This window comes from Nicotiana sylvestris, chromosome 11 (assembly GCF_000393655.2).
Source record: "Nicotiana sylvestris chromosome 11, ASM39365v2, whole genome shotgun sequence".
Classification (NCBI taxonomy): Eukaryota; Viridiplantae; Streptophyta; class Magnoliopsida; order Solanales; family Solanaceae; genus Nicotiana; species Nicotiana sylvestris.
The window spans coordinates 139670583-139683861 of NC_091067.1; the positions used below are offsets into that span (position 1 = coordinate 139670583).

A 13279-nucleotide genomic window follows, 5' to 3' on the forward strand; every position below is an offset into this window, starting at 1 on the left:
GGTCTACTTTTATTCCTTCACTAGATACCATGTGGCCTAAGAATGCCACTGACTGCAACTAGAACTCACATTTTGAAAATTTGGCATAAATCTCATTCTTCTTCAAGGTCTACAAGGCTATTCTGAGGTGTTATGCATGATCTTCCTTGCTTTTAGAGTATACCAAAATATCGTCTATAAACACGATAATAAAGGTATCAAGGAATGGCTTGAAAACTCTATTCATGAGGTCCATGAATGCAGCTGGAGCATTTGTCAACTTGAAGGACATCACTAGAAATTCATAGTGCCCGTAGCGAGTTCTAAAGGCTATTTTAGATATATCCTCTTTTCTGATTCTCAACTGATGGTACCCCAACCTCAAGTCTATTTTTGAAAAGTAATTTGCACCCTGAAGTTGATTAATTAAATCATTAACTCTTGGCAGTGGGTACTTGTTCTTAATGGTAACTTTATTCAACTGTCGATAGTCGACGCACATTCTGAGAGACCTATCTTTCTTCTTGACAAACAGGATCGGGGCACCCCACGGTGAAACACTCAGCCTGATGAAGCCCTTGTCAAGAAGGTCTTTCAACTGCTCTCACAACTCATTAAGTTCTACTGGAGCCATCCTATAAGGAGGTATAGATATGGGCTGAGTTCCTGGCGTGAGATTAATGCCAAAGTCTACGATTCTTTCAGGAGAAAGTCCGGGAATGTCATCTGGGAAAACTTCTAGAAATTCTCTAACAACTTGCACAGACTGAAGAGTTGGTGGTTCTGATTCTGGATTAATGATGTGAGCCAAATAGGCGAGACATCCCTTACCGATCATTCTTTGTGCCTTAAGGTAAGAAATAAACTTACCTACAAGCGATGCTGAACTACCCTTCCACTCTAAGACTTCTTCATTTGGAAATTTGAACCTGACAATCTTGGCATGATAATCTAACATGGCATAGCAGGAAGATAACCAATCCATAACCATGATCACATCGAAATCCACCATTTCTAACTCTATAAGATCGGTTTTGGTGTTGCTACCTTGGACTGAAACTATACAACCTCTATAGACTCTGGTGGCTTTCATTGACTCGCCAACTGGAGTAGATACTAGGAATGGATCACTAAGTTGTTCCGGTTCTAGCCCGAGGTTAATTGCAAAGTATAGAGTCACATATGAAAACGTTGAACCTGGATCCATTATGGCATAAGCATTATGTGAGCAGACTAGAAGTATACCTGTAATAACTTCTGCAGATGCCTTTCTACTCTGATGATCAAGTGTAGCAAACAAACGGGGTTGTCCCTCTCCTTGAGTAACTCGATCTGCACCTCTACCTGCCTCATGCCCGGTCTAATTATGAGAACCACGAGCCTGAGGTGGTGCAACTACAGTAGCTGAGGAACTAGAAGGATGAGCTGATCCCTCACTGAAATTACGTTGCAACTTTGGGCAGTTGGCCTTTATATGACCAATGTCTACACAATGATAGCAACCATGCAACCCAAGCTTACACTGACCTGAATGTTGCCACTTATATGTTCCACAAAGACCTTGTTGGTTTGACTATTGCTCATCATGACTCTGGCTAGGTGAGGATGATGTCCTAAAATTCTGATTCTGGCGAGACTAGTTTCCATAACTCTGAGTACGTCTGAAGGAAGACCCACCACCTGATTGATGACTGGACTGAGCCGGTGCTAATGACTCTTTATTAGAGGAATCCCTTCCACCTCCGCTGGATATACTATTAAACCTGTTCGTTGTCCGGGCTTTCTTGTTATGCTCTTTTTCTTCTCTCCTTTATTGCCTGTCCTTTTCTAAGTGTTCGGCGAATCCCATAACAGATGAGAAAGTTGTCATTCCTACCGTTGTAGCTGATGTCGTATCCTTAATGTGGTAAGCTAAACTTCCAACAAACCTGCAAATCTTTGTTTTTTCTGTCTTAACCATGTGAGGAGCATGCTTAGCTAACCTTATGAATTCCACGTAGTACTCTTGCACACTTTTATTCCCTTGCTTGAGCTGTTCGAACTCTGTAGCCTTAGCTTCCCTATCTTCTTCTGGGATAAAGTTATCCATGAAGGCCTCTTCAAAGTCTTCCCAAGTAGGCGAACAATTATCTTCATCTCTTTCCTTTTCCCACATCTCAAACCAAGCACCAGCCACATCTCTAAGCTGATAAGCAGCCAGCTCCACAGCTTCATCATCAAATGCTTTCATCACTCAGAGGGCTTTCTTGACACCCTCCAGCCACAATATTGGATCTTCATCAACTATAGAACCATGGAACACTGGAGGATTCAACTTCAAAAATTCATTCACTCTTGAGGACTCATAATTATTCTGTCTATTTGATTGAGGTGGAATCTCATCTCTTCTCTCGTTCTGGTTGGACATGAAGGCTTTAAACATCTCCATAATGCTGTTGACTGTATTAAACATCTGACCCACATCTAGGGATATAGTTGTCTGAGTCGGAGCTGCTGTTGGGGGTGGCACTAGATCCTGAGATACTTGCTCATCATTATCCACCCATTCTTCACGTTCAACTCGGGGTACTTGGACCCCTTTGTGGATCTACCCTTCCTTTTCTGAGTTAAAGCCTTCTTAGTTCTGCCTTGAGCCACAATAGTAGCAATAGTTTCTTGAGAAGCATCCTGAGTGTCTGTGTCAGAGTTGCGAGTACGAGTCATTTCTGTGTGTTTTGGAGAAACGAATACATTAGATAATTTCTTATAGGTAGGCTTTACTGCACGATCTAAAGTATGAAAAAAATGAGACTTTTCCTAAATGCTTGTAGCCTCCTATTTATAAGTATGACGCGCTTCATACCCATAAACAAGACTCTACTAACACGGATTCATAGACTCCTAGGACTCCATAAACCTGAGGTCTGATACCAAGTTTGTCACGACCCATTTTCTGAACAAGCCGAGACCTATACTCGATTAATTAACATGACCGAGCGAACCATCTTTGCTTATCAAATCTATTATAACTCCAAATTTTATATGCAACAAGGCAATACTCTAACCAAATATTTTTGATTAATTTAAATATTTAAATAAATCAACTCCAAAATTATATTTGTAGTAACTATTGAATTACTGCTAAGTTATTATCAAAAACATCTGAATCTTAACCTAATGACTATATCTATGAAGCCTCTACTGATAAACTGACGCACTACTCTGGACATGAGATTCCTGGCCAGTTCTCTAAGTAAACAAAGAAATAACTAAATAAATATGACTCAAGGAATACTCTACGAACAAAAGCGGAGCTAACCAATAACACTGGAAGAGAAGGAAGTCCTAACACGTAGCCTGCTCGCCTGCAAAACCGGCTCCTACGTTGTACCGCAGACCAACGTATGTTCCTAAAAGAGAACGTCAGTACCATCCATTGTACTCAGTGAGTCTCAGCAACAGGGGGGCGAAACTTTAATAACATATACATTACGAGCAAAGATTCTAAATGCATGTAAAACATAAAGCTTATAACAATAATTCTAAAATAATTGCATAATAGCAGTTTATGAATATTCTAAAAGAAATTCTTTTCTTTTTCTTTCTTATAAAGAAAATACTTCACTTTATACTTTGGGAGTTCCAACCATCCTGATTTAATTCTGTATCAGTCACCGTGTGATCGACACGGGTTCGATCCCAACCTGATCGAATAGGCTCAATCCATGAGGTGTCACTCGCTTCATGGTTCTCAGAGCTCATGTATCATACCTTTGCATGGCTAAGTAAATTCTCAGCAATGAGACCCTCGGCTCGTGTGCTCCCTACTTTGGCACAAGTAGTTTCAGGAAGTCAACGCCTTCGTTAGGACCCTCGGCTTGGACGATGACCCCTTCTCAGAATAAAGGATACTCCCAAAAATCTTTTGTTTCTAAAACTTCTTCTTGTGACTTTTCAAGTCTAAATCTTTTCTTTATAGAACATCATGTACATGCTCATGCTGGTATCCTTAAATGTAAACCATGGCATAAGAATGCAATAAACATGTAAAAGTGTTTCTAAGGATTATTTCTTCTTCATAAATTTTCAATATGAAAATAGCATATAAGAATAACACAAAAATCTAAAAATTTAAGCACGTATATCATAATGAATCATCTAAACTTTTGCTAGAATAATTCTAAGTTAATAGGTACTCACTCGCTCCAATTAAGTAAATATAAACTCTTTTAAGCAATTCATCAAACACCTTGTATGCATGCTTTTGTGAGTTAAACCACTTTAGTAAAGGGTTATATCAACTCACCTCAAAACTTTTCGAGCCAATACGTAGGCCCCAGTCTAATTGACACAAGTCAAACAACCGATTCTACACCAACCAGTGCATTTTAATCAATTTTAAAGTTTCACATCTAAACATGAAATTTATTGTTGATATAGAGGAAGAAGGGAATTAACCATCCAATTCTTACCTACTACTACGTTAGGGTAATTGACAATAGGGAATTTTATATACCTAAGTTCAAGAATTAGTGACTTGTAAAGAAACCTAAACTTCCCGTTGCCTGCGTAGGTATTGAGCAGCAAGGCTCTGTCTCACGATTCAGCGTTTCGTGCGTGAACAGGGGCTTTTTAATTCTGCGTTTCACTGCGTATTCTGTTTCTTAGTCTAAACTCCTATTTACTTCTTTTGCAGTCCACAACCCTTTATGGGTTAAGGCCCTTCACGTTTTCCTTTTATTTGTTTTCTTTTTTTCTTCTTTTTTTTCTTTTTTTTTTGTGACTCAACTTGTATTTAATTATACCTACTTTTAATAATTAATAACATTAAAATTATTAATATTCTCCTAATTGTATATCCAATTATTTATAAATAGAGAAGTAACTCAAAAATCAATCACAAGGGTTTAAATTCGTAATAGAAGTATAATTTAAGATTAAAAAAATTAAATTTTATATTTAGCGTATCCTGAAACTTTTATAAATTTGAGGAGTGTTACAGAGACAAATCAACTGACTGACAGTTTGGCAAAGAGGGCTGTAGATTTGCAGCAATCAACTCATTTCGAATCCAGCCATCAACTTCCTAGGCAAGCAAAAGGCCCATTTTTGCTGGACAAACAGTAGTTTCCTTGTATAAAAAACAAATACGACAAGGCTAATTTCTTTGTTAGTTTAGTATATTTTTGGTTGAGGAGGCGAACTATGTTTTAATCGCCTATTCCTTGTTATCTTTGAAGGGTCATCTCTACCCTTGTGTTATATATTCAAATTATATTTTTGGCAATACAACACTGAACACCTCCAGAAAGTTCATATAAAAAAAAAATAGAGATGATAACTCCAGAAGGCTATCGCAATTTGTTTGTTTACGGCTTTAATTATTTCTGTGCTGTCTAACCTTTTGAATTATAATAAAAATGAAACCAAGTCAAATAATTGAGCTCAACTTGCATATTTCTTTAAGTTGGAAAAGTGTAGCATCAATTAGCACATGAATTAGCTTAAACTTGATGCTACACTTAGGCGAGGTTGTTGCTGAAGCGATCCTATTATATTGCTTCACGGATCAGTATTAAAACTTTATCAGGATATTTACACTAAATTATACTAATTTATTATAGTTAAAAACGGTAGACTCTAATCCTAAATTCTGAATCCTTTGTTACATGCTACGATCTTCCTTCTATGATATATGCATGAGATATTTGTTAGAACATATACAGCGGAAGCAAGCATACAACCAGACATCAAATATATGTAAACTAGACAACGCAATAATAACGAGATTAGAAACACTAACCTTTTCAAATAGTTGCCCAAATCTTCCAGACAACAAGAATCCAGGACTGCAGTCTTCTGCTATTTGCCTAGTAAAACCTTGGACGATTTTGCTTTTGGGTGGGCAAGAACAATACAACTCTAAAAAGTGAGTTATTGGGTGAAACTAGTCTTCCTTTAATAGAGTTATTTTGGCCGAAAATCCTCCTCCAAAAACGTGTAGGATTCTTTTCTACAAGTAGAATCCTACTCCAACTCTATTAGATGACTTTTCTCCCAAGTCACTTTTTACTCAAGTCTTGTCCAGGTTTTTACTAGGTATAGCAGGGACCACAGAAATAATAAGAGGCTACCAACTATAGTATTAATTCGAAATTAGCATGAATTAATTCTTACTATAATTAATTGTAATTTATTCCACTAAAAAACTGCAATTGAACTCCTCAATATGAATTTCGAAAATTCAATAATACTTATTTTAATTCCCCGTGTTAAGATCTCAAATACCAGTAAATTAAATTATATCACTGAAAATTTAATTTAATCAACTAATTAAATCATTTACAATTCCGCTTAAAACATTTCATGTGACAGATACAAAATCCACCGGCCGGATTTTCACATGAAAACTTATAATACATAAAGGGGTATCATCAAACTCAAAAACGAGTCATGGATTCTATCAACTAATTATTATTCACAAATGTTATTCGTTATTGTCCAATTTATTAGGCATACACTAACTCTAAATAGAGTCGTACCTTTTGATAAATCAAAACAATAAACAAATTACATTGATCATAATAATTATATCAAGATTAGGAGTATAAGCTCATTTAATGAATTAGAGAAAATGTTTTATATATTCAGTACAAAAACATCTCTTTTCTATTTGATTCGTTCAATATAATATACACTGAGTATACTAGCACAAGAAGCTGGAGTAAAACTACTCCCATAATCAAGACAAATTATACTATAATCTTGTGCTTCAATCATCAAGATATTTTGTCCAACAATATCTTTGATTGTGAACATAGTTTATTAATTATGAGAACCAACAATTTAATCTTCTGTGCATGAGCTAAGACTCCATACACTAAATTGTCTACTACATAATTAAAAGGACACACATGTAACAAATAATCTATTTAAAGTAGTACTTTATTGAATTGAATAAATTAAATAAACAGTTGTTCCACAAAGAATAAAATATAATACTATGTCTAAACCGCATGATTAATAATATATCCCAACAATATTGCCGTTAGCTCTCTCCTATATATAGAGATAGAGAGACTAGTTTTTGAACACGTATGTGGCACGTGATTCTATATCGTCAATTATTATAAATGTCACATAAAAAACAATAAATTTTTAATGATATACATGTCCCAAGAGCATTTGTTTGAATTATTAGTTGCACGGATGGTATATAAAGTTATTTTTTCACTGGAGATATATCTTAAATTTTTAAGAAGTAATGTCATCTACCATATCCCTTTTCACCAATTGCGTGTGTGAATTTGTGGTAATCACCAATTGATTGAGCCACGAAAGGTGAGAGAAGGTGACAGTGAAATTTATTCTTTATTTTGTTCTTTTTATTTACTTGAATTTTTTTCGTTTCATCGATATATCTGGATTCCACCTTTCTTCTGAAAAAAAGAAGGATAAGAATAGGGATCTTCTTCAGTGCCTCGTTCCTGTTTAGTCCAGGGGAGAGCTACGTACTAAATTTAGGTGCTTTAGCACCCATTAAACTTTACACAATATAGGTATAGTTATATAAAAAATTTGAGGCATCTGATATAAAAGGAAAAGAAAGCACCTACCAACCAAAAAATTAAATAGTTACTACACATCAAGAAAAATTAAGCACCCACGGACATAAAATCCTGGATCCACCACTAGTTTAGTCCCTTTTATTTCAGAATCTGTTTCTATTTCTACATCTCTTTTTTCCTCACTTTCCTCCATTTTTTCTATTTTTTGAAACTTCTTTCAGTTTCTTAGTAAGAATGGGTGAGAGTATTCTGAGTGTACTGATGACGTGCGGGTGTCAAAGATGGGTTGAACGATATTTGAACAAGTTAAAATGAATCGTATTAATAAAGGATTTAAGTTTTAACCCTTCAGTATTAATTCTTTCTTGTATTTTCTCTGGACTCCTCTTTCAATAAGGAGGACATGGCTCCTCTCCAGTTTTATCTCTCTAGTTTCCTCCAAAAGAAACAACAAATACGATATATACATTTAATCATCTTTACAAAAGATTAATTCAAAATATAATCACTTCATAATTCACATCGATCTCTCTTCCTTCGTTCTTCATCTATTTATACTGGCGCACATCGACCACAATAGTTACCTCTCTCTTCCAACTTTTGCGAGATAAGCACCACATGTCACGATCGAAGATTCTAAAGTCTTATTACATAATTTTTGGCAAAATCAGACAAGACACCAAAATAGAACGGGTTAGCCATTTTTTTGGACTGGCCAAAATAGTCAGCGTTTGCAAAGTCATTGAAAAATAGCCACTATTTTGCTGCAACACGGAAATTTTCAGCATAATATACTGGAGATCGGTGCAATTGTGTATGAACTTCCAGCATATTATGCTGGAACTCCAACACGCGGAAAGTTCCAGTATATTATACTGAAGTATTTTTCGGATTTGAACAGTATTTTCGATCTTTACACTAAAAGTGGTTAAATTTTGATTACTTTTGAAAGTGTAGCTATTTTTGAATGACCACTTGTAAATCTTGTTATTTTTGAATTTCTCCCGAAATTAAACTGCGTCCATTAGTAACAAACCCTACAGACTAGGAATAACAAATCCCTTACATAAGGCACAATATATTTTTATAGAACTAAGAAACCCACCAAGACGCTGCTATATATCTAATCTGGGATGGGACTCAACGAAGAAACAGACTAAACTCGGTAACACATAAAATATCCTTAGCAGCGTGGTATCTTCCTTAAGCTCTTATATATCAGAAATTATTTGCTATTCAATATTGCTCTAACTTTCATATCATAAGGTTAATCCTAATTTAAGATATCACAACATGCATGGCTTGTTATAAAAGTTACCTCGAATCAATGTATATATAATATGTGCTTGCATATTGATTTCTTTCATTTAACTATGATTTACAATAGGCAAAAAAGCGCAGTAGACAACTTATTTACAACTTTCATCCATCATTTCTACACAGTTAAATACAACTACAATATCATACAATTTAAATATAATTTTCATATAAATTTTATACAAGTATATCTTTTGTATGTATTTTGTATATTATTTGTCTATATTTTGTAAGTGGCGTGTTCTTCTTCCTCTCTGAAATTCCAATCAAAACTTCCTCTCTTAATACAATTTTGATGCATATCAACAACTTTATGTAAAAAGATATTATTTATAATTTAAATACAAATTTCATACAATGATTCATACATTATACAACTATTTTTCAACTTTCATACAACATTCAAATAAAAAAATATATAATTACAACATAATATAATTTAAATACAACTTTAATACAATTTCGTAAGTATATTGCATGTCACGTATTCTTCTTCTTCTTCTTTTTCTTTGAGTTTTAATCTGAAATTCAGCCAAAATCAAGTCTAATCTTCACCAAAAACCCTCAAAATTGAGATATAAACTCCATAAACTCCAAAGAATAATTCCAATTATTTACAACAACACCCAATCCAAACAAACAATAGATTTTGAAAACCCACATTCGATCGAATTCAAAGCGTCAGAGCTTTTTAATGCATGTCAATTGTGGAGAATCAAACACCTTTAAACTTTATTGATTGACGATTTCAATTCGAACATCAATTATGCAACATGAAAGGAAATTACTAAGTTACAATTCTCTAATAAAATAATAGAAATTCATTGATGAATTTCATGGAAAAAAGGATAAAAAGTAGAGAAAAATGAAGGAAGAAAAATTGGGGAAACAATACAGAATGAGAGAAAGAGAGAGAAAGAGAGACGGGGAGCGAGAAAGAAATAATTGATTTCCTAATCAATTCCTGATATAAAGGGATTACTCATTAATACTAATTTGTATATAATTGGTAAGATTGTATGTGCTGATGTAATTAAGATAAAACTTGATTAGGGAGGGTAAATAAGTTTCATATGTATTATAGGTAAGAAAAATCCCAATTTTAAATGGAATAATTTGGGCTATGTCTAAAGACCTGCCAATGAATATAGGAATTTTTACCTCCTATAGCAAAGATTAACACCTTATTTATTTTAAATAAATACCATTTAAAAAAATTATATTTTATAGATACCTTTTAATGTTTTATAGCAAAATATCTAATTTTGGTTACCTCCTACCCCTAAACCACTAAATACGCTATTCAGTTACACTATTTTCTTTCCCTCTCTACTTTGATACATGTCATTCTCTTCCCTCATTCCCTGAAAACACAATTGAGGGCTCTGCTCGCTGCCACTCTCATGGCTTACGCCACCGCCTGGACTCACTGGTTCCGCCATCCTTCACTCTATCGGAACCCAAACTAACTCATAAGGTTTCTCTTTCTGGAAAAAGTGAGTTTTTTTGGGAAAAGCTCATATATTTTTTTGCTGCAATAGCAGATTCTTTATTGTGTTGTGAAAAGGATTCGTGCTGACTCTGCTCACAAGAGAACAAATGCACTTGATTGAATACAAAGGGTCAGAAGCAACTTGATTTAATGTTACGAAAGGCCATTCGTATTTGATCAAATACGAAGGGCACTTGATTGAATACGAAGGGCCTTTTTGGTGAGATTCAGGGTTTTTGCTCGACGGCGGATTCACCGGAAATTAGGGTTTGTTCTTGAACAAAGACGACGGAGTTTGGGGCTGAGCAACTTGATTTTCTGTTAATATATTTCAATGTATTTTCAACGTATCACGCTGTATTTTCATGTATTTCATTGTATTCATTATCTTTTTTTTCATTGTAGTTCAATGTATCTCGTTGTATTCCATGTATTTCATTGTATTCACTGCCTTTTTTTCATTGTATTTCAATGTATCCCGTTGTATTCTATGTATTTCATTGTATTCACTGTCTCGCTATATGTCATGAATGTATTCATATTTTTTTTAATTAATATAATTTATGTATTCAGATGTATTATAAATTTCTCTGAAGATTGCTATGTTTTTGGGATATTTTTCGGTTGAGAATCTTTTTTATACAAGAAAATATAAAGTTTGTGTGTTATAATTGAGTTATGTTGAGTTATATTAGGAGTCTATTATGTTAATTGATTCACTTTCCGTTTAAAAATAGTGTAATTCCTTATTTCACGTCGTGAATACAGTCGAATACACTAACCTGTCAAGCTGTAATCCCATGTTTCCACCCATGAATACAGTCGAATATACTCGAATACAACAACTGATTAGTTGGACTTCCCTGATTCAAGCCTATTTTTGCTACTGTATTCATGAATACAGTAGCTTAAATACATCTAATACATCTTATAACAACATAAAATTTATCTACAATCCGTAATATAGTAAATGATATCTATAAATAGCTAATTACCACTAAAAGATAGTGCTTTATGAAAATTTCTCATGAATATATAGGTTTGTGATGGTACACTCCAGTACTGGTGTTAGCACTAGGGTTTGTAACACATACACAAACGTCCCCTTTTTAGCCACTTTTTAGATTTTGTCCCTATTTTTAAAAGTAGTACTAACTACTAATACATTGCTTGGAAAATTACTCATTTTGGACAATATTAGACGATCAAGTCTAATGTTTGCTCATATAGGTTTCCGTTTTCTCACAAAATATTAGACTATCAGTTTCGTTATATATAGTACACTCTAGTACTGGTGTTAGCATTGAAATTTGTAAATTCCTTCTCTATTTTCCAGTCCAAAATTCTTTACTTAAGTTCGCTTCGACCAAATGGTCCTACGATGTCATTTTATTGTTAATGGAGTACTAATATTTTTGAACAAGTTGTCGAACAGATATTTTGATATTGAGTCTGTATATGATATTTGTGTTAATACATTAGTGATATTTGTCTAGATTTATGTCCATTTTCACATTTAACTTGATCATGTTCCTTGATTCATCCACTAAAATTATGGATCTTGCTTCCTGTAACATGTCTTAAGGAATAAAATGAGGTAAACCCGTACTAACCAACCTTCCAAGTAGGGAAAGGTTACTGAACTTGGTTTTAAAGTTAATAGATTTAAGTATATATGTTTTACATTGTTGTGAATTTTAACTTTTGATAACATGATTTTTAACATTTTATCAGGTTACTACATTATACATAACGTAATATTTACTTGTAATTACCTTATAAATGACTCGATCGTATAAATATTTTCTTATTTATGTATGTCCACAGAGTTTTTAAATTTCCAACACTATCTAAGCTGGAATGACATAATTTTCTGATCTCTAGAGCATTTCTGCCACCTTCTTCTATGGTATCATAATGACATAATGACTCGGGTTTGACTCCGATTAAATAGGAGTGAGAATTTGGCCTTATGAAATTTCTGGTGGCAGCACATCTGGTGTAACTGCACATGCGGGGTTTTGGTCGCAAGTGCGGAGTCGCGAAAGCGGCCAAGAGGGTCGCAGAAGCGGTTCTGGGCGAGCTGGCCAGTAGCGCATGTGCGAGACCGTTTCCGCATATGAGATGGCGCAGATGCGACGCCCTTGAGTGCAGAAGCGGAATTGCTGGGGAAGGCTGGGACCGCAGATGCTTTCGAGTTCCGTAGAAGCGGAACCGCACCTGCGCATGAGGAGCCGCAGAAGCGAGGGCGAAGAAGCGCTGGAAGAGCTGCAGATGCGGTAGGCGACCTGGCCTGGGCTCTCGCAGGTGCGAGATTGAAGCCGCAGGAGTGGCTGTCTCAGAAGCGACTTAGGAACCGCATGTGCGAAAGGCCGCTGGGCAGTATTGTTTTAAGAATGAGATTTGCCCATTTTCTTTCTTTTCCACTTGGTTGGGACTATTTTTTGAGAGCTTCAAAGGGAGATTTTCATCAAGCAACATAAGGTAAGTGATTCTCACCTTTTACAATTTAAATACATGGTTTGTATATGGATTTAAACATGGAAATTAATAGAAATTTGGGATTTTTGGTAGAAAACCTAGAAATTGGATTTTTGGATTTTGACCACGAAATGGGATATGAATTAGGAATAAATTATAGATTTGAGTTCGTGGTGTTATGAGTAAGGTTTATCTTCAAAAAATTTCGGAATCCGGGCACGGGGGTCCGAGGGTCGACTTTATCGACTTTTCGAGCGGAGTCGGGCATTGTTATGAATTGATTAATTATGGGTAATAGAGTATATATTTATGGATTTGTACATTTGTTTGACTAGTTTTAGAGAGACGGGCATTTAAGGTGTTTGAGAGGTGTTGGAGCCGATTTTGGAACTATATTTTTCTTTCTTTTTTATTGGCGACAACAAAATAAAGTCATCACTTTAAAGTTGACGTCTTTAGCTTT

At 34.9% G+C, this 13279-nt stretch overlaps 2 protein-coding genes across 2 annotated transcripts; both read right to left on the reverse strand.

Moving 5' to 3' along the window:
• Nucleotides 1-583: 583 nt before the first annotated feature.
• Nucleotides 584-1186, reverse strand: LOC138881741 (uncharacterized). Its single transcript, XM_070161993.1, has one exon. It carries the CDS (start codon nucleotides 1184-1186, stop codon nucleotides 584-586), a length of 603 nt encoding a protein of 200 aa, XP_070018094.1.
• Nucleotides 1187-1339: 153 nt separating this feature from the next.
• On the reverse strand, nucleotides 1340-2209 carry LOC138881742 (uncharacterized). The gene is made up of 3 exons (XM_070161994.1): nucleotides 1797-2209; nucleotides 1639-1742; nucleotides 1340-1464 (listed from the first exon to the last, which is right to left on the reverse strand). Exons 1-3 carry the CDS (start codon nucleotides 2207-2209, stop codon nucleotides 1340-1342), a joined length of 642 nt encoding a protein of 213 aa, XP_070018095.1.
• Between the last annotated feature and the right edge of the window lie 11070 nt (nucleotides 2210-13279).